This window comes from Amblyraja radiata, chromosome 4, assembly GCF_010909765.2.
Source record: "Amblyraja radiata isolate CabotCenter1 chromosome 4, sAmbRad1.1.pri, whole genome shotgun sequence".
In the NCBI taxonomy this organism is placed as follows: domain Eukaryota; kingdom Metazoa; phylum Chordata; class Chondrichthyes; order Rajiformes; family Rajidae; genus Amblyraja; species Amblyraja radiata.
In genome coordinates, this window is record NC_045959.1 from 66,735,042 (window position 1) to 66,757,044 (window position 22,003).

The 22,003-nt window shown below is 46.1% G+C and overlaps 1 protein-coding gene across 2 annotated transcripts in view; it reads right to left on the reverse strand.

Annotated features, from left to right (window-relative positions):
* The window catches only part of ccdc178 (coiled-coil domain containing 178), a 266,960-nt gene that overhangs the window by 200,437 nt on the left and 44,520 nt on the right, over positions 1 to 22,003 (reverse strand). For both annotated transcript variants that reach the window (XM_033019675.1, XM_033019676.1), the window contains exons 9-10: positions 11,727 to 11,880; positions 3,307 to 3,402 (exon numbers count right to left, since the gene is read on the reverse strand). In XM_033019675.1, coding sequence (XP_032875566.1) covers positions 3,307 to 3,402; positions 11,727 to 11,880 — 250 coding nt within the window. The remainder of the gene's footprint in view (positions 1 to 3,306; positions 3,403 to 11,726; positions 11,881 to 22,003) is intronic.

The window sequence follows — 22,003 nt, forward strand, 5'->3', positions numbered from 1 at the left end:
AGTAAAACACAGCAAGAGTGGGTGAAATCCATTTTTTAATTTAGATTGTTTAGGAAGGAACTGCAAATGCTGGATTAATGTAGGTAATGACCGAAGATAGACACAACATGCTGAAGTAACTCAGAGGGACAGGCAGCATCTCTGGATAGAAGGAATGGGTGACATTTGGGGTCTAGACCCTTCTTCAGACTGTCAGGGAAATAGGGAGACACAGAGATATGGAAGGGTAAGGTGTGGAAACAAGACATCAAAGGGGACAAAGCTCATGGAAAATGTAGAATAGATCATGCATCTCTGTCTATCTCTAGTTTAGATTGTTTTACATCATTGTGCATGAGGGTATAGTCTCATTGGTGATGTTTATGCATACATCCACAAACTTGTAAATATCTTGTGTGGCAACTATTGGCCTAATGAAAAAGTTGCAAAGGAAGTGCTTGCTCATTTAGTGCAAAGTAACTGTACCTGGATATGTAAAGACTAAAGGGATTTTCACTCTACTCACTTCTACATGTATTTTTCTTATACTTTTGGGGTGAGATGTTGGGTGGGCTAGAACTCTTGCAAACTCACCATGTGAAACTATTAAATCTTTCAGGATATATATTTTATTAAAACACAGCAAGAGTGAGTGAAATCCATTTTTTAGTTTAGATTGTTTAGGAAGGAACTGCAAATGCTGGATTAATATAGGCAATGACCGAAAATTGCTTCTCCCCTCCTTCAACCCCCCTCTCACCCTCTACCACCCAACCAACCCCCCTCTCCCCCCTCCAACCCCCCGTCTCCCCTCCTCCAACCCCCTCTCCCCCCTCTAACCCCCCTCTCCAAACCCCCTCTTCCCTCCTCCAAACCCCCTCTTCCCTCCTCCAACCCCCCTCTCCAACACACCCTCTCCCCTCCTCCAATCCTCCTCTCCCCCCTCCAACCCCCCTCTCCAACCCCCCTTCTCCCCTCCTCCAACCCCCTCTCCCCTCCTCCAACGCCCACTCCCCTCCTCCAACCCCCTCTCCCCTCTCCCCTCCCCTCTACCCCTTCCCTTTCCCCCCCTTCCCCCCTCTCTCCCCACTCCCCCTCCTCTCTTCCCTCATCTCTCCCCACCTCCTCTCTCCCCTCTACTCTCTTGCCCCCTACCCCCCTCTCTCTCCCCCTCTCTCTCTCTCTCTCCCCTTCACTCTCTCTCTCCCCTCCCTCTCTCTCTCTCCTCCTCCTCTCTCCCCCCCTCTCTCCTCCCTCTCTCCCTCTCCCCTCCCTCTCCCCTTCCCTCCCTCCCCCCCCACCCCCGTGTGTGTGTGGGAGGTGGTTAGTGTGCGTGTGAAGCCGCAGCCCCCACAACCGCACTTTGAGGGAACGGGACCCAGCGGTCTCCCCTCCCTCCCATCTCCCCACCACGTCTCCCCCTACCCCTCTCTCACCCCCCCTCTACCCCTGTGTGTGTGGGGGTGGTTAGTGTGCGTGTGAAGCCGCAGCACCACCCCCCCCCCCTCCACCCGGCGCGTTGGGGGAACAGACCCAGCGGGTCTGCACTTGGTCTAGTTATTATAACTATAAAACTCTGATCTTGGATGTGGATGTGTATGTGTGGGTGTGTGTGTGTGTGTACTTATTTGTTTGTGTGTGATCACATCTACTCGAAGAAATAATGCGCTAACGGGAAAATCTTTACAAATTATGGTAGAGATTTATCGCCTGGAAATGTCTAGGCTTTTACCTGAAAATGTCCTGCTTTATTTCATGTTATTAAAAATCTTCACAAATCCGATCAAAATTTGAATTCAAAACGCGTTTTTTCCGCAGATGACATGACAATGGATCTGCCTGCCTGCCCTAATGTGCCGACTGTTCGCATTGCGACTGACGTCACCTCCCACCCCTCCCCCCGTTGTTCAAAAGTCGCCCCGTCGACTGAACAAACGAAGATCATCGCTGAAGACTGCGGCAGGCAGTGCGAGTGAAGAACGAGCAAGTCGGGCCCTGTATTTGAGCTCTCGGATCTGTCTCAGCTCCCATCCGTCGCTGCCGAAAAAGATTTGAAAAAAACGCCGCCATCCAAAGTTATGCACATTTTAAACTTAAAACTTTTAAAACAGCCATCCTTGACTGGCATCACAAAGGAAACCCAAATAAGTCCTCAGCTTGGCCTTTGCACAATTTCAGACTGCCATCTTTTTTTCTTTGGGCCACAACGGCTCCACGGGTAAGTTTCCTTACATTTTACTGTTGCTCCAGGCCCGCGGGGAGGGTGGAACGTTTTCCGGGGCTGCTGCGGCTCGGGGCTCACGGGGAGGGAGAGCGCGGGGAGGTAGAAGAGCGGGACCCTGGTAAGGAGTTGGAGGCAATGTGGGGTCCGGGTCGCCAGCAACCCATCTGCGGGGAGCGAGAGTGCGGGAAGGGAGAGGAGCGGCACCCGGGTTTGGGGGTGGCGAGAGGCCACACCGGCGCCGCCTGCGGGGAGCGAGAGCGTGGGGAGGGAGAGGAGCGGGACCCTGGGCAAGGAGTTGGAGCCGGTGCAAGGTCCGGGGTCGCCAGCGACCCGCCTGCGGGGAGGGAGAGTGCGGGCAGGGAGAGTGTGGGGAGGGAGAGGAGCGTCACCCGGGTCCAGGGATGCGAGAGGCTGCGCCGGCGACCCGCCCGCGGGGAGGGAGAGCGCAGGGAGGATAAGGAGCGGGTCCCGTGACAAGGAAACCTGCTGCTCCGGGTCGGCGGGGAGTTAGAGCGCAGAGAGGAGCTGGACCCTGGGCAAGGAGAGGAGGGTTGGTGGAGGGTGGAGAGGGGGGGATAATGGAGGAGTGAATAGGGGACTGAAGAGGGAGAGTGAGATGCGTTCACATTGATCTAGTTTACATTGTTGTAAGGAGAGGGAGGGTGTGGGGGATGGGAGGAGTAGAGGCGATGATTATTGTTTATTGTTATTTAAACAGGGCAGTGGGATGGGGGGAGGTGAGTGGGAGACTATAGAGATAGAGGGAGAGGAGGGGGTAGGGAGGAGAGAGGGGTTATGGAGGGATGGCGGGAGGGATTGACTGAGGGTAGGGGAAGAGAGGGAGGGAGAGGTGAGGGAGGGAGTGGGGGAGAGGAGGAGGAGAGGGAAAAGAAGAGGGAGCGTGAAGAGGAGGGGGAGGCTGGGCGACGAGGGGAAATGAACCGTGCCTACAAAGTTGGGGGCTATGAGTGAGTGGTGGAATATTGCGTTTAGGGAACGGGTTACGTTGGGGGAACGGGTGAGTGGTGGAATATTGCGTTGGGGGAACGGGGCCCAACGGGACCCACATGGTCCAGTTTTTAGATAAAATAATAGTCTCTTACATTATCTTTAATTGTTCGTTCAAGTTGACTGCAAGCGTCCATTAGGATAGTGATCTCAGCCTGTTTTTCAAAGACTTCAGCGTTCAATTGTTTAACCTGTTGGGAAAAATAACGAATATTATTTCAACTTTTAATAGTGCCACTAAAACATCAACAGTTTGATTTTAATTATTTTAAACAATCAATTCATATTAAGAATCATAAAGCTACAAGGGGATAGCACAAACAAACGCCATTCATCCAATTGTGCCCATGGGCACTATTTAGTCCAATTCTTATGCCCTTTCTCAATAATAGTTCAAATTTTCCCCTTCAAATAATTATCCATTTCCTTCACTGATTCTACTTCCATCACTTTTAAAATGATGTGTTCTTGGTTCTGACCACCTTAGGTGCATTTTTATACCTTTGTTTAACCTTTGACTCCTACGTAAATTGCCTCAAATCCATTATCTGGCAAATGTCCCTTCTTAAATCTTTACCTAGAATCTTTAGTCATTAAATAAAGAGAGAAGGAGAGAGAGAGACAGAGACAGAGACAAAGAGAGAGAAAAAATAAAAACAGGGCCACTTTCATGATATGAAAAGCTAAATTTGATATAGATAAATAATTTAAGAAGTAAATAGCAGGATAGACAAAGGAGTCAATGGATGTTGTTTACCAAGATTTTCAGAAAGCCTTTGATAAATTGCAACGTGAGGCTGCTAAGGAAGATGACAGACAATGGCATTAAAGGGCAGATACTACCATGGATAGCAAGTTGGCTGGATGGGAGAAGGAAAAGTGTGGCAATAAAGGGGGCTTTTTCTGGTAAGCTGCCAGTGATTAGCGGAGTTCCGCAGGGATCGGTGCTGGGGCCACTACACTTCACGTTGTATGTTAATGATTTGGATGAAGGGGTTTAAGGCTTTGTGGCCAAGTTTGCAGATTATACGAAAATAGGTGGTGGGGCAAGTAGTGTAGGGAAAGCATGGACCCTGTAGAAGGATTTGGACAAGTTGGGAGAGTGGGCAGAGAAGTGGTAAATGGAGTGTGGAGTCATGCATTTTGGTAGTAGGAAGAAAGGCATAGACTATTTTATAAATGGGGAGAATCCAAAAATCAGAGGTGCAAATGAACTTAGGAGTGTTGGTGCAGTATTCCCAAAATGTTAACTTGTAAGTTGAATCAGTAGTAAAGGTCCCACTTAGGCGATTTTTTTGGCAATTACAGGCGACTACGCTGTCGCCACATGGTTGCCGGAGTGTCATCTGTATGGTCGTGAGTAGTCTCCTCAGTCGCCCAAAGAGTCTTTTTGATCGCCGCTGGATTTTCAACATGATGAAAAATTTTCGAAGACAGTAGGTTTGACGCCAATGAGCGTAGCTTGACTTCTCCTGATGTAGATGCTGTCATAGTTGTCGCCAGGTGAACGTAGTTTGTCGCCAGGTGAAAGTAGGTTGTCGCCAGGTTAACGTAGGTTGTCGCCAGGTGACGTAGGTTGTCGCCGCTGCTGACTTCGGGTTTTTTGTTGTTGTTAAAGTAATGATTCCATTTCAAATTTTTTGTCGAAGGGGGAGTCCAGTTGCCGGTTTTTCGGAGACCTGCTACGACTATGGCAGTCGTCGGCAGTCACCTAAAAATAGTTTGTGGGCGCCTTAACTGAAGATGGATGTGCTGGCTCTGGAGAAGGTCCAGAGGTTTACAAGAATGATCCCAGGAATGAGTGGGTTAACATATGATGAGTGTTTTATGGCACTGGGCCTGTACTCACTGGAGTTTAGAAGGATGAGGGGAGACATTGAAACTTATAAAATAGTGTAAGGCTAGGAAAGAGTGGATTTTAAGAGGATGTTTCCACTAGTGGGAGAGTCTAGGACAAGAGGTCATAGCATCAGGATGCTCCTTTAGGAAGTAGATAAGGAGGAACTTCTTTAGTCAGAGGGTGGTGAATCTGTGGAATTCTTAGCCACAGAAGACTGTGAAAGCCAAGTCAATGGATATTTTTAAGGCAGAGATAGATAGATTCTTGATTAGTAAGGGTGTCAAGGGTTATGGTGAGAAGGCAGAAGAATGGGGTTAGGAGGGAGAGATAGATCAGTCATGAATGAATGGCGGAGTAGAATTGATGGACGGAATGGCCCAATTCTGCTCTTATCACTTATGACCTTATGATATTTAAAATGTAAAGGCTCTAACCAGATAAACTGGAAATTGTATTGGTAATGGTTGATATGTCAGAAATGAGATTATATAGATGTAAGGTCACCAAAATAATAAAATGAGAGGTTATATAGACAAACTTACAATGATAATTGTTGTGTCATGAAAAAACGAACACGTACTGTGATGAAAGATGAATTTATGAATGTTTTTAAAAAGGCAACTAATACTATGATTAATAACTAAGCAAAAAATAAGAGTATGTCTGGAAAGTGGATTAGAAATACGAATTGGCACTATTGCCAGATGACTTTGTTGTATTATAAAGCTGTGGATCTTCAGAACAGGTGAATTCATTATGGGGAACAAGAAAATGGCAGACGAGTTGAACGGGTATTTTGGATCTGTCGTTACTGAGGAAGACACAAACAATCTCCCAAATGTACTAGTGGCCAGAGGACCTACGGTAACGGAGGAACTGAAGGAAATTCACATTAGGCAGCAAATGGTGTTGGGTAGACTGATGGGACTGAAGGTTGATAAATCCCCAGGGCCTGATGGTCTGCATCCCAGCGTACTTAAGGAAGTGGCTTTAGAAATCGTGGACGCATTGGTGATCATTTTCCAATGTTCTATAGATTCAGGATCAGTTCCTGTGGATTGGAGGGTAGCAAATGTTATCCCACTTTTTAAGAAAGGCGGGAGAGAGAAAACAGGGAATTATAGACCAGTTAACCTGACATCGGTGGTGGGGAAGATGCTCGAGTCAAATATAAAAGATGACATAGCGGCACATTTGGATAGCAGTAACGGGATCGGTCTGAGTCAGCATAGATTTACAAAGGGGAAATCATGCTTGACTACTCTTCTGGAATTTTTCGTGGATGTAACTAGGGAAATGGACAAAAGAGAGCCAGTAGATGTAGTGTACATAGACTTTCAGAAAGCATTTGATAAGGTCCCACGTCGGAGATTAGTGGGCAAAATTAGAGTACATGCTATTGGGGGTAGGGGACTGACATGGATAGAAAATTGGTTGGCAGGCAGGAAGCAAAGAGTAGGGATTAACGGGTCCCTTTCAGAATAGCAGGCAGTGATTAGTGGGATTCCGCAAGATGCTGGGACCGCAGCTATTTACAATATACATTAATGATTCAGATGAAGGGATTAAAAATAACATTTGCAAATTTGCAGATGACACAAAGCTGGGTGACAGTGTGAAGTTTGATGAGGATGCTATGAGGATGCAGGATGACTTGGACAGTTTGGATGAGTGGGAAGATGCATGGCAGATGTAGTTTAATGTGGATAAATGTGAGGTTATCCACTTTGGTGGCAAAAACAGTAGGGCAGATTATTATCTGATTGGTGTCAAGTTGGGAAAAGTACAACGAGATCTGGGGGTCCTTGTTCATCAATCACTGAAAATTAGCATGCAGGTACAGCGGGCAGTGAAGAAAGCTAATGGCACGTTGGCCTTCGTAACAAGAGCAGTTGAGTAGTTAGTTCAAGTTCAAGTTCACATTTATTGTCATATGCACCAATTGGTACAGTGAAATTTGAGTTACCATACAGCCATACGAATAAAAAGAACACAATACACAATAGAGTTTAACATAAACATCCACCACAGCGGAATCAACGTTTCTCACTGTGATGGAAGACAATAAAGTTCAATCACTCCTCCTCTTTGTTCACCCGTGGTCGAGGCCTTTAAACCCTCCGCAGTCGCCGCTAAGGACGGCCTGATGTAAAGGCCCTCTCGCCGGGATGATCAAAACTCTGGCGTTGGAGCGGATCGGAACATACTCTGCGGCTTGGAGTTTCCGAATCGGTCGCTTCTTACCGGAGACTGCGGCTTCCGGAGTTAACAGGCCGAGCTGGATGGAGCTCTAACACTGGCGATCCTCGGCAAGGGATGGTAATTCAGCGCTGCACCTGCTGCTGAAACTCTGGGCCGGTCTTCGGTAGGAAAGGCTGCGCCAATCCAGTTGATAGGCCATGAGAGGGGGGCAAAGATGCGACACAGAGAAAAGACGCATCTCCATCCAGGTAAGTGACTGAAAAACGGTTTCTCCACTATTACCCCCACCACCCCCCACATAAGACATACTAAGAAACATTAAAACATACATTTAGACACACTAAAAATAACAAAAAGGGTGAAAGGACAAAAGAACTGCTGGTGAGGCAGCCGGTGCGGTGGCGCCACCTGATAGGAGCAAAGAGGTCCTTCGGCAGTTATACAGGGCCCGACTGAGACCACACCTGGAGCATTGTGCAGTTGTAGTCTCCAAATTTGAGGAAGGACATTCTTGTCATATGTTGATAGAATGAAGCTGCTGGGCTTGTATACTCTGGAATTTAGAAGGATGAGAGGAGATCTTATTGAAACATCTACGATTATTAAGGGATTGGACACCCTAGAGGCAGGAAACAAGTTCACGACGTTGGGGGAATCAAGAACCAGGGGTCACAGTTTAAGAATTAGAGGTCAGCCATTTAAAACAGAGATGAGGAAAAACTTTTTCACCAAGAGAGTTGTGAATCTGTGGAATTCTCTGCCTCAGAAAGCAGTGGGGGCCAATTCTCAGGATGCTTTCAAGAGAGAGTTAGATAGAGCTCTTAAAGATAGGGGAGTCAGGGGATATGGCGAGAAGGCAGGGATGGGATACTGATTGTGGATGATCAGCCATGATCATAGTGAATGTCGGTGCTGGCTCGAAGGGCCGAATGGTCTACTCCTGCACCTATTGTCTATTGTTTAAAACATTTAAATACATAGATGTTGGCAAGATTAGCAAGCAAATTCTTAAATCATTATATTAATATTTAATTGTCTTCTGCAGTAGCAGAAATGGAACCAATTTAAATTTAAAAATATTACATGGTGTATATAAATTCACATCATATCATATATCATATCATATATCATATCATATATCATATCATATCATATCCATATACTTTTAAAACTCAGTGTGTGTATGTGTGCGTGTTTGTGGGTGTCAGATTTGGCCTTTGATTCCTTGGTCCGCCAAAACCACACGCAAAACGAACACAATTTTTTCCATTTCGCAAGCCATGTCACTTTTACATTCACTAATCCACTCCTCATTACATTTAGACATTTGTATATACACATTTTTTAATAAATTCCTTCCTCACTCATTTTGTCGCCGCCTGGTGGCCAGCCACCATAACGGCTGCTGCCGCCCGGCTCTCCTCATTATTTCCCGAGATATTTACTAAAATTTATAACCAAACGGACATTTATTTTTTATATTAAGTTTGCCCAGCTGCTGACCTCATAATGCCTTTGCACCTGCTTCCTGGCCCCGCCTGGCCCTGCCCCCCCAGCCTGCCTGGTGGCCCTGCCCGGCCCCGCCCGCTGACCTCACAATGCCTTTGCACCTGGCCCAACTGCCTCCTGGCCCCGCCTTGCCTGGCCCCCCAACCTGCCAGGTTGTTGATTCCATTGTTTTTCATTTAATTGAATTGAATTATTTCTCACTTAACATCACTAATTCTTAACATTAACTTTTAATTTCAAAGACAGTTTAAAAAAAAAAATGTTGCTGTCTTTGTTGACAGCTTATATCGGACCCACTGTGTGTGTGTGTGTGTGTGCGTGGGGGGGGGGGGGTGGTCCTCCCCTGAATTCCATAGAGCTGCCGACAGCTTTCATGCATGAGACGCGGACGCTTAATTTCCAGAACATTCCTCCCTCCCCTAAACCCCCTTCCCCCTCACCTCCACCCCTCCCCTACCCCTTCCCTCCACCCCATCCCCTCCCCACCCGCCCTCCCCCTCCCCCCCCACCTCTACCCCTCCCTTCCCCCCTCTCCCCCCTTCCCTTCCCACCTCTCTCCCCCTCTCTCTCCTCCCCTCTCTCTCTCCTCCCATCTCTTTCACCCCTCCTCCCTCACCCACCCTTCCTCCCCTCCTCCCCTCCACCCCCTCTCCTTCTGTCTCTTGCCATTCTGTCTCTGCCCTTTTCTCTCTGTCTCTCCCCATTCTCTAACTGCCCTCACTCTCTACCCCCCCCCCCCCCCTCCCTCTCTAGACGCGCCTGCGAGTTGGGGGCTATGCGTCAGTGGATAGGGCGGTTATGGGGTAAAAGGAGCAAATTAATAATATTCATATATCAAGGGTGGTAGTTAGCATGTGTGTGGGGGGGTAGTTAGTGTGTGTGACACCGCATGCCGCCCCCCCAGGCCCCCCCCTCCCCTGCAACCACACGTTGGGGGAACAAACCCAACGGGCCTGCACTTGGTCTTTTATCTATTAAAACTCTGTGTGTGTGTGTGTGTGTGTGTGTGTGTGTGTGTGTGTGTGTGTGTGTGTGTGTGTGTGTGTGTGTGTGTGCGCGCGTGTGTGTGTGTGTGTGTGTGTGTGTGTGTGTGTGTGTGTGTGTGTGTGTGTGTGTGTGTGTGTGTGTGTGTGTGTGTGTGTGTGTCATTTTACATGTGAAACGTATCTCCTCGAAAACCAGACGCCGAAACGGGAAAAGTTTTACATATTTCAGTAGAGATTTTCCTTGCGAGTTTAGAAATCCACTCCAATGTGCCTTTGGTACATTATTTTCCTGACTTTTTTATTAAAATTGTTGACCAATCTAACCTTTGTTTTAAATCTGACCGCTACCCAGGTGCTGACGTTACAATAACAGTTAAATTTTTACATCTTCGGGTAGAAAATGTCCTTATGATTTCAAAAATCCAATCCTCTATAAGTTTGGTCGATTATTTCCCGAGATATTTACTAAAATTTATCACCAAACTGACATTTAAAAAAAATATTAAGGTTACCCAGCAGCTGACCTCACAATGCCTTTGCACCTGGCCCAACTGCCTCCAGGCCCCGCCCGGCCCCAACCCCCCCCCCCCCAGCCTGGCTGCTGGCCCCGCCCGCTGACCTCACAATGCCTTTGCACCTGGCCCACCTGCCTCCTGCCCCCCCCCCCCCAGCCTGCCAGGTTGTTGATTCCATTGTTTCTCATTGAATTGAATTGAATTATTTCTTAATTAACATCACTAATTCTGAACATTAACTTTTAATTTCAAAGACAGTTTAAAAAAAAAAATTTGCTGTCTTCATTGACAGCTTAGATCAGACCCATTGTGTGTGTGTGTTTGTGTGTGTGTGTGTGTGGGGGGGTGGGGGTGGTTAGTGTGTGTGGTTCAGGCTCCTCCCCTAAATTCCATAGAGCTGTCGACAGCTTTCGTGCATGAGACGCGCACGCTTCATTTCCAGAACATTCTGAACGTGTGACGCATGGTTGCATTTTGCTCTCTCTGGCTCTCCCCCTCTCTCTCTCCCCATCTCTCTCTCTCTCCCCTCTCTCTCTCTCTCCTATCTCTCTCTCTCTCTCTCTCTCCCCCTCTCTCTCCCCCCTCTCTCTCTCTCTCTCCCCCCTCTCTCTCTCTCTCCCCCCTCCCTCTCCCTCTCTCCCCTTCCTCTCCCCCATTCATACGATTTGGGATACTGTGGATAGTGGTCAACCAGCTGTATCGGAGGATTGGTGGGCATGAATAGGGCCAGACGTGTTTGGACAACAGGACCAGGTGGGAAAAAAAAACAATGGGGGAAAGTGTGAGTGGAATCTCAGCTTGTATGTACCCTGGGATTGATAACTCCGCTTGATTGGCCAATGTGTTTGGTGGTCCAAGAATTAGAAACTGCATGTGATCATGGGGAATTGGATTGGGATCAGCTTGTGACCAATGATATCCAAGTTCCCTGATAATGGTCCAAATTAAATGCTGCATGGAGAATGACATTGTTTCCTGCATCCATATTTCAGTAAGAGGCAGGATTTATCAATGATTTAAACTGGAAATACACCGTTTCATTTCAGGCACAATGACCCAGAAATTTCCAGCCAGTGAATGTGAACAATTACTTTGTGCATTAAAGACTCAACTTCCATTTCAATGTCACCCCACCGCCAATCCAATAACCTATAGAACACTGACTTGTTCAAGTTCCCATCATATCTCTGATGAAGTTACAGTCATGGAAATAAGTGTAAGGAAAGGAAATCCCGGCCATTATTTCACCCAAGTTGCTTCAGATTTAAAAATAAAGATGTTTCGTACTTCCAAATATTATCACTTCACAGTTCATATATTAATTATGACATCTCAAAATTACCTTCCTCACACAATTCCTCAAATCCCAGAGAAAATATCTGGATATCATGGATGAACTACTCAATGGAAGCACACATGCAGAGATTCAATACAGGTAAAACAAAGACTAATTAAAGACCTACACTCTCTTCCATGATATTCTTCTGATCATCCAATTCAACAAATTCATTCGTAAGCTTTTCATATATTTTTTCTACTTCTGCAAGCTGATCTTGAATTTCTTCCTCCTGAGCAGCATAAACTTTTAATACAGTGTTGGCTGTCATGGTGTCCTTACTATCAAATAGAAAGATGATGTTACAATCAGTTACAAAGTTCTCGATAAACCTAATTTTCACTGAATATTATTGTCCAAAGGTTTTGAATCAGGTTTAGTGCATAATAATAAAAAAATATATATATAAGCAATCAAAAACAAGAATTTAAGTACAGATTAATAACAAACAATAATTCTCCATCACATATATAGCTATATATAACTATAATAAAAGACAAATAATTGTGTATATATATATATATAAACTGTGTGTGTGTGTGTGTGTGTGTGTGTGTGTGTGTGTGTGTGTGTGTGTGTGTGTGTGTGTGTGTGTGTGTGTGTGTGTGTGTGTGTGTGTGTGTGTGTGTGTGTGTGTGTGTGTGTGTGTGTGTGTGTGTATGTATATGTCAGATTCCATTTTCAGATATTTAGTTTTTGGCCTTTGATTCCTCGGTCGGCCAAAACCACATGCTCAAATTTCGTAATCTTTTCCATTTCGGTAGAGATTTCACTTTTACATTCTCAGTTCCACTACTCATTAAATTTTGTCTTGTTTAAGTACACATTTTTAATAAAATCCTTCCCCCCCCCACTCACTCATTTTAAAATCTAAACCGCACTCACGAGCTGCTTGACGTCACAATGCCACATGCCAACCTATCCAGGCCCACCTGCCTCCAGGCCCCGCCCTCCTGCCGCTGTGGATTAAAGGCGACTTCTCACGCGCTGAACCTTATCATCACTGTTGCCCCAGCTCGTGAAACCTTATGCTCTCTTTCCAGCTGTGGGTTTAGTCAGAAGCCGCATCTCTCTCTCTTCATTTGGCAGCCCCCCGCTGCCTGCGCCATGCAAAGCACGCTCACGCCACGCCTCCCGCAGCTCGACTCCAGCCCGCCCGCTCCAAACCACCCCCCTCCCCCCACTTCACCTCTCTCCCCCATCCTCCCCTTCATCCCCACTTTACCTCTCTCCCCCATCCTCAAGACCTCTGCACTTAGGACGCTGATGTTGTTTCGTTGACACGTGCTCGGCTGCCCGATCGGTTCTTCCTTTCCCCCTCCTAATCTACACACCCCTTCTCCTCTCCCCCCCCCCCGGGGTCTGAATCCTGCAGCCTGCAGGCTGGCGCCTCCCCCACCCCCTCCCTCCTGCTGCAAGTCGCGTCGCTCGCAAGGCCTTTGAAAAAAACACGCCGCCATGAGAGCGGGTGATTATTGCGTTCAAGAACCAGCCCTCACCTCTGACGACGCGCACCCCCACCCCTCAAATTCTCCCCACTCCCTCTCCCCCATCCGCTCCCTCTCCGCCCCCTCACGCTCCCTCTCCCCCCTTCTCCTCCCCCCTCCTCCCACCCTCCTCCCACCCTTCCCCTCCCCCTCACCCCCCTCCTCTCCCATCCCTTCCCCCCTCTCTCTCCACCCACTCCCACTCTCCCCCTCTGCACCTCTCTCCCCCTACCCCTCTTCCCCTCCCCTCATCCATAACCTCGCCATCCCTCTTCCTACCCCTATCCTCCTCCATTCCCCCAGCACTCCCCCCCTCCCTACCCCCTCCTCATTTCTCCAGGATCTCGATGCAAACCACTGTCGGCCCCGTTTTCACGGTGATTAAGTTGTACTTGAGGCGGGGGCTGTCGGGGTGGAGCCAGGTGAAGGGGGAGAGAGAGGCCGAGTCTGTGGCCTAGTCCTTGCCCTGGGTCAAACTCCTCTCCCTCCCCGCATGCCCGGAGCAGCAGCACCACTGCTCACCCACACACGCGGTTACCGGGCCCACGCATGGTAATTTCAAATAACGCATGCGGCTGATGGGCAGGGCAAGTGGAAAAGTGATTTTTAAAAGTTTAAAATCCCATTGTGATGTCGTTGTGATTCCTAACGCGGCTGACGAGCAGGGCAAGTGGAAAAATGTGTTTTGTAAAGATATAAATAATTCGTAAAATATAACATCAATCTGAACGAAACTTGGTTAACGCACACCCGAGGACAATGGTTAGTTAGGTTGGCCAATAATTGTAGCGTTATCGTGTACCATTTTGACGGAGCTTTGGTGACGTTGAACGCAGCTGACGGGCAGGGCAAGTGGAAAAGGGATTTTTTAAAGTTTAAAATCAGTAACATAAAATAAAACATCAATCTGAACAAAACTTGGCTAATGCACACCGCAGGACAATGATGAGTAAGGTGGACCAAAAATTGTAGCATCTTTGGCGGATTTTCCAGAACACGCACACATACAAACAAACAAGATGAGAGTTTTAGTAATATACTAGACCAAGTGCAGACCTGTTGGGTCTGCTCCCCCAACACACCCGTTCCGTACCCGTTGCCCCCACGAGAGGCATGGTCCTCCAACTCAAGCAGTTCCTGAACATAAGATTCCAGCACTCCTCTGCCTCCATCAGCAGTGGGCTTTAAAAAAAAATTCCAATTGCACTTGCCCTACGTGTTGCAATAGCAATTCACCCTCCCCCTCCTTTGAGGTGAAAAATTCAGAGAGTTCCTGTGTCATCTATCAAAGTGTGTTGGAAGCTGGCAGGAATGATTTTAACAGTAAAAATATTGTGAAAGTTCGCATTGTTAAAACTCTAATCGCGAATAACTTGTGAAATATAGGATGAAATCTTCAGAGAAGCTGATCACTGCTAGCCGAGCCATTGTGATATCATCAGTTGAAGCTGGCCTTTTTTAATTCAAAATCTTTTGATTTTTTTAAATCTTTAATCAGTAATAAGTCGAGAAATAAAGCATAAAATGTTCAGTGAAGGTGTTCCCTGCCCGGAGGAGAAAATTGTGAATCAGAATATGTAGAAATGTTATTGTTACCACGTAGTGTTTTTGCGAAGATGTAAACACACACACATATACACACACATAAACACATAAACAAAATCAGAGTTTTAATAAGTACTAGACCAAGTGAAAGTCTGCTCCCCCAACGCATCCGTTCCCCACCCATAGCCCCCACAGGAGGCGTAGTCCTCCAACTCAAGCCATTCCCGAACGTAAGATTGCAGCACTCCCCTGCCTCCCTCAGCAGTGGTCATAAGAAAAATGTAATTGCACGTGCCCTGCGTGTTACAATAGCAATTCACCCTCCCCCTCCTATGAGGTGAAAAGTTCAGAGTGTTCCTGTGTCGCAACATTTTATCGAAGTGTGTTGGAAGCTGGCAGGAACGATTTTAATGATTTTTATTAAATATGTGAATCAGAATATGTCTGCTCCCCCACGGTGTGGTGTCCCAACGCAGTATTCCACCACTCAGCCGCTCCTCCAGCGCAACTTAACCCGTTCCCGAATGTTAGATTCCAGGACTGCCCTGCCTACCTCAGCAGTGGACTTTAAAAACATTCCAATTGCACTTCCCCTGCCTGCCGCATCAGTTCCAACTGCAATACCAAAGTAGATCTGAATGGTGGCCGATTAGGAAAGGGGGAGATGCAACGAGACCTGGGTGTCATGGTACACCAGTCATTAAAAGTAGGCATGCAGGTGCAGCAGGCAGTGAAGAAGGCGAATGGTATGTTAGCATTCATAGCAAGAGGATATGAGTATCGGAGCAGGGAGGTTCTACTGCAGTTGTACAGGGTATTGGTGAGACCACACCTGGAGTATTGCGTACAGTTGTGGTCTCCAAATCTGAGGAAAGACATTCTTGCCATAGAGGCAGTACAGAGAAGGTTCACCAGACTGATTCCTGGGATGTCAGGACTTTCATATGAAGAAAGAGTGGATAGACTCGGTTTGTACTCGCTAGAATTTAGAAGATTGAGGGGGGATCTTATAGAAACTTACAAAATTCTTAAGGGGTTGGACAGGCTAGATGCAGGAAGATTGTTCCTGATGTTGGGGTAGTCCAGAATAAGGGGTCACAGTTTAAGGATAAGGGGGAAATCTTTTAGGACCGAGATGAGGAAAACATTTTTCACACAGAGTGGTGAATCTCTGGAATTCTCTGCCACAGAAGGTAGTTGAGGCCAGTTCATTGGCTATATTTAAGAGGGAGTTAGATGTGGCCCTTGTGGCTAAAGGGATCAGGGGGTATGGAGAGAAGGCAGGTACAGGATACTGAGTTGGATGATCAGCCATGATCATATTGAATGGTGGTGCAGGCTCGAAGGGCCGAATGGCCTACTCATGCACCTATTTTCTATGTTTCTATCTTTCTATGCCCTTCCCCTCCTGTTGAAAAATCCCATTGCGGTGAAAAGTTCAGAGTGTTTCTGTCTTACAACTTTGTATTGAAGTGTGTTGGAAGCTGGCAGGAATAATTTTAACAATAAAAATCTTCCAAAAGCTTCAATCGTGAATAACATGAAATAGAGGATTAAATCTTCAGTGAAGCTGCTCACTGTTGCCGAGCCATTGTGACATCATCAGTCGAAGCTGGTCTTTTTAAATTCAAAGTCTGATATTTTTAAACTTTAATCAGTAATAAGTCGAGGAATAAAGCATAAACTGTTCAGTGAAGGTGCTCTCTGCCTAGAGGGGAAAAATGTGAATCAGAATATGTAATAATCTTGTAATAGTTGGCATTTTTAAAGCTTTAATCGTAAATAACGTCAAATATAGGATGAAATCTTCAGTGAAGCTGATCACTGCTAGCCTAGCCATTGTGACGTCATCAGTTGAAGCTGGTAGTTTTAAATTCAGTCTTTTGATTTTTTTTAAACCATAATCAGTAATAAGTCGAGAATAGGTCGAGAAATAAAGCATAAAAATGTTCAGTGAAGGTGATCTCTGCCAATACTAGATAATACTAGACCAAGTGGGACCCGTTGGGTCCCTGTCACACGGGAGGCCTGGTAATGCAACCTGTTCCAACATCGCAATATTCCACCAATCACCCGTTCTCCCAATGCAATTTTAAACCACTCACCATAGACCCCACGAGAGACCTGGTCCCCCAACACAACCCGTTCCCCAATGTAATACTCCACCACTAACCTGTTCCCCCAACGCAACCCGTTCCCCCAACTCAATATTCCACCACGGGGAGACGTAATCTCTGAAATACGGCATGAGTGAATAGCCTGGTTCAGGGTCAGCTCAGTGTTGCGAAGCAGCTCAGCACTCAGCTTGCTATCAATTATGCTCCCAATCAGCTTATCTCGAACAAGTTCATCCTGTAACTCACAAAATCAACAGCGCACAGCCATGTGTTTCAGGATCGCTAATAAATCGTTCAATAGGTTCATCGACCTGCTGTAAATGAACCTAGAACTTTGTTCTTTCAATTATATGGTTGGAAGACATATCACACAGTTCTCTGAATTTTCTGAGCAGAACCACAGGGTCATCTATAGTCTCGGCAGGAACTAGGACCTGCCCGTTGCCATCCAAAACAGCAGGAGACAAGTCAAAGTTGTCAGCTCGATTCATTGCCTCGGAACCCGCAAGATTAAGCAGAACAGACACACACACTTCAGGAGGGTCATTCCAATGAACGATGCGAGCATAATGAGTGTAGTCATGCTCGAAAAGACGCCATCGCTCAGCAATATCTGACTCAAAGATCAGTGGGCTCGGGCAGCGACAAGAACTAGCCATAACGTGGATAACAGAGGCATAAACTAATTAAAGAAAATAAAACCCCATAAACTTAGCGGAGTAGGACCGAGTCACGCTCTGACATCATGTAACTAGGTGACTTAAACACACGTTATGTGAATTTAAGAAAATTGCATTTGCACCTGCTCGAGCTAGCAGGACTCCGTATACTTAGATAGCAACAATTGCGAGGGCTACAATGTTGTGAGGGCTACAACAAAGGGCTACAATCCCATGGTGACGTCACAGCTGTAAGCACAGTGAAGTACTTTTTCTCAAATTGGGATTTTGTAAATCTAAAAATGTCAATAACTTGTGAAACATAACATCAATCTGAACGAAACTTGTCACAAAACAACCACAGGATAATTGTGATTAAGGTGGTGCAAATGTTTTAGCGCTCTCATGTACCGTTTGGCATAGTTCCAGGAGCACATATGGACAGACAGACTGACAGACAAACAGACAGACAGACAGACAGACAGACAAACAGACAGACAGACAGACAGACAGACAGACAGACAGACAGACAGACAGACAGACAGACAGACAGACAGACAGACAGACAGACAGACAGACAGACACAGACAGACTCACACACACACACAGACAGACAGACAGACAGACAGAGAGAAGATGAAAGTTTTAGTAATTATAGACAGATATAGATTCTTGAATTGAATCCTTTATTTGTCATTCAGACCTTTCGGTCTGAACGAAATGCTGTTGCCTGCAGCCATACATGTAATAATAACAAAACACAATAAACACAAATTAACATCCACCACAGTGAGTTCACCAAACACCTCCTCACTGTGATGGAGGCTAAAGTCTTAGAGTTACTGTCTCTTCCCTCCTCTTCTCCCTCTGTGCCAAGGCGATACCCCACCGGGCGATGGCATCAGTCCCGCGGTTCAAGCTCCGCGGCCCGGGGGTGGTCGAAGCTGCCCGCAGCTGTTGCAACGGGTGCTCCAGAAAACAGGCACCAGCCTGTGACCTGCGAGCTCCCGACATTGTCCTCCACTGGCCTGCGGCCGAGCCCCGGATCCAGGTCGCCGCCGCCAGAACGCCGCCTCAGCCGCCGTAGCACCGTCTCCGCCCCGCACCGGGCCGCCCACAAGGCAGCGTCTCAGCCCCGCACCGGGCTGCCCCCACGAGAGCACCTTCCAGCCGGGAGCCGGTCCGCCCACACGGCAGCGTCTCAGCCCCGCACCGGGCTGCCTCCACGAGAGCACCTTCCAGCCAGTAGCCGTGCCGCTCACACGGCAGCGTCTCAGCCCCGCGCCGTCCGCCCTCACCGGAGCGCCGAGTCGTGCCGCTACCCGGACGTCGCCACAGCTCGAAGACGGCCAGCCTCGCGTTGGTGAGTCCTGGCTGGCTCTACCTCCGGACCCTCGAGGTCGGTCGCAGGTTGGAGGCCGCCAGCTCCGCCATTAGGCCTCAGCGCAGACGGGGGAAGAGAAGGGGGATACGACAAAACGTCGCATTCCCCCGAAGGGAGAGACAGAAAGCTCTGTTTCACCCTCCCCCCACACACATAACACCACCTAATAACTCAGTAGAAGTGCTGTAACTTGCCCCTTTTCAGATAAATAATACATCAACTGAACCATGGAAAATGGCTGGATCCAGGGTGCACAGGCCTAGGACTGTTCTCGTCCTCTTTATGGCTGAAGGCGGGGGGGGGGGGGGGGGGGGGGGGAGGGGGGGTTGAAGGCAGTGCTCTAAAAAATAGTATTAGAGGGAGGGACAAAGTAGACCTCCAATGCTATCTTTTGGTGCACTGTCCTTCACCAAGACAACTCTTACAGATCATGTGAGTCACAACCTTCCTGAAGGCAGAAAATGGAAGTTGTGGCTCACATGATCTGGAAGAATTGCTTTGATGAAGCCCCTCCCTTTGCTAGATACTTCAGAACGCATTGGAGGCCGATTCTCTGGATGCTTTCAAGAGAGCGTTAGATAGAGCTCTTAAAGATAGCGGAGTCAAGGCATGTAGGGAGAAGGCGGGAACGGGGTACTAATTGTGGATGATCAGCCATGATCACGGTGAATGACGGTGCTGGCTCGAAGGGCCGAACGGTCTTTTCCTGTACCTATTGTCTATTGTCTATTAATTCAGACTGAATTAGGGATCCATGATGACTTAACAAGATTTTAATCAATTTAGGCATTGCTTATAAACAGAAACAGAAATCTAATTGAGCATTGCATGGTGAGAGGAATCTCGGCGAGCCACAGCCCATCCCATTGGCAGGCCCGTCTAGGTGAGGTCGGCTGTATGATTTTTACTGGGTTCAAGGTTCAAGGTCTTTTATTATCACGTGTACAAAGTAAGGTACAGTGATATTCGATTTACCATACAGCCATACTAAAAAAGGCAACAAGACACACAACTACATAAAAGTTAACATAAAAATCCACCACAGCGGCTCCTCCACATTCCACACAATGATGGAAGGCAATAAAGTCTAATTCACTGTACCTTGGTACATATTACAATAAAGTATCATTGAATTATTATTATTATTATTTTTTTATTTTTAGTTTAATTTAGTTTAGAAATACAGTGCAGAAACAGGCCCTTCAGCTCACCGGCTCTGCACCGACCAGCGATTCCTGCACATTAACACTATCCTACACCCACTAGGGTTAATTTTTACATTCACCAAGCCAATTAACCTACAAACCTAGGCATCTTTGAAGTGTGGGAAGAAACCGAAGATCCTGGAGAAAACCCACGCAGGTTACGGGGAGAACGTACAAACTCCGTACAGACAGCACCCGTAGATGGGATCGAACCTGGGTCTCCGGCGCTGCATTCGCTGTAAGGGAGCAACTCTACTGCTGTGCCACCGTGACCATGATTTCAATTGAATCATTGAAACTAATTAAATTGAAGTTGTAAACAACAGGGTTTCAATAATGTAGCAGGCAGCAAAGAACTTTGTGGAAAGAATAAAAACGTGTTTTTATAAAAAAAATAGGAAGTATTTCTAAAAATACAAAAGAAAATCATTTAACTGTACATAAATCAAATTAGGTGAAAATTGAAATAACATAACACTTTTTTTCTACTAAGGTTGATTATGACTGACATTATACTAGTTGTTGTATTACAATTATATTTAGTTGCTAACATTCAGTTATGGCTTATGGTTATGATATTGAACTGAAATGTTAAATAAATAAAAGATTTTCCTGCATTACCCATGTAAAAAATCCAAAATATTGGGGACACATGATTGATGTACATGATTGATGCTCTCCCATTGTAAACAATGAGAAATTCAGCTCAAGCAGTTGCTGACTTTCTCTGGCAAGCTTCCTTGAGGTCTCGACTCTGAGTGAGGGCTGGGACACAGAAATATTGCACAGGAATCAGCCAGTTGGCTCCTTACGCCTATAATTCCATACTTTTAGATGATGGTTCTTCTGCAGCTCAACTGTATTTATCTACCAGTGAACATCCAACAAATGATTGTAATGTAATCTTTTCACAAAAATGAAGAAACATACTGTCTTTGAAATGGATATTCAAGAGGCTGCATCTGGTGGAATTATGGAGCATAGAACAATCTGCCAGTAAAAGCTTCAACAATGAGTAGCTGTTGCAAATATTGATCTTCCAGACGTTAAGCGTCAGGGATTAATGTGAGATGTGACATTGACAGAGAATTTGAAAAAATATTTTCAATCTGTTTCCTGATAGAAGAATCTAAAAGCATCCAAATAATAGAAAATAAAGTCCAAAAAACGGAGGGAAATTTTAAAACAATTATCACCAGAGAAAAGGTACTAAATCAAACTAACGAGATTTCCTGTGCCTTATTGACATGCATCCTGAACTCATGAAGAAATGTACAAAGAAATAGTGGACATATTGCTTACAAATAGTCAAAACTTCATACATTTAAAATAATTAATCAGCTGGTTGGAAGGTTACAAATGTCATGCTTGCTCTCAAGTAAAGAGCAAGACAAAAAGCAGAACATTCAGCATAACATCTGTTGTGGGGAATAGGTTGGATTCCATTATTAAAGAGGTAATAGAAAATTGAGAAAATGTTAATGCAATCACGAAGAACTATCAACGTTTTATAAATGGCCAATCGTGGTTGATGAATTTATTACGTTTTTGAGGGAAGCCATAAATGGGGTAGAAAAAAAAGAGGGGCCTGTGCATGTGTTATATTAGGATTTCCAAAGGCCATTTTATGAGATGCCATTCAAAGAATTAGTCAGAATATCAATGAGTGTCAGTAAGGGCTCATGGGCTATTTACTCCTGTTCAAGCACTTTTGTTCTTACATTTTTATGTACATGCATTGCCAGCATGACTACATTAGGAACCACTTTTAATAAAAAAGATTCCCCATTTGCAGGTATTCATTAAGCTTCGCACTTGTTAATTATAGTTTATATCAATGAGATAAATTAGATACTACCAACCGCTTATGTTCCAGTTTCCTTTCACATCTCAAAGGCATGCTGGCTGTATGGTTAAATGGCTATAGAAAATTGTCCCGAGTGTAGGTGGGTGGCAGAAGAGCCAATCTGAAGTTGATGGGCACATGAGAGATAATAGGCTGTAGGG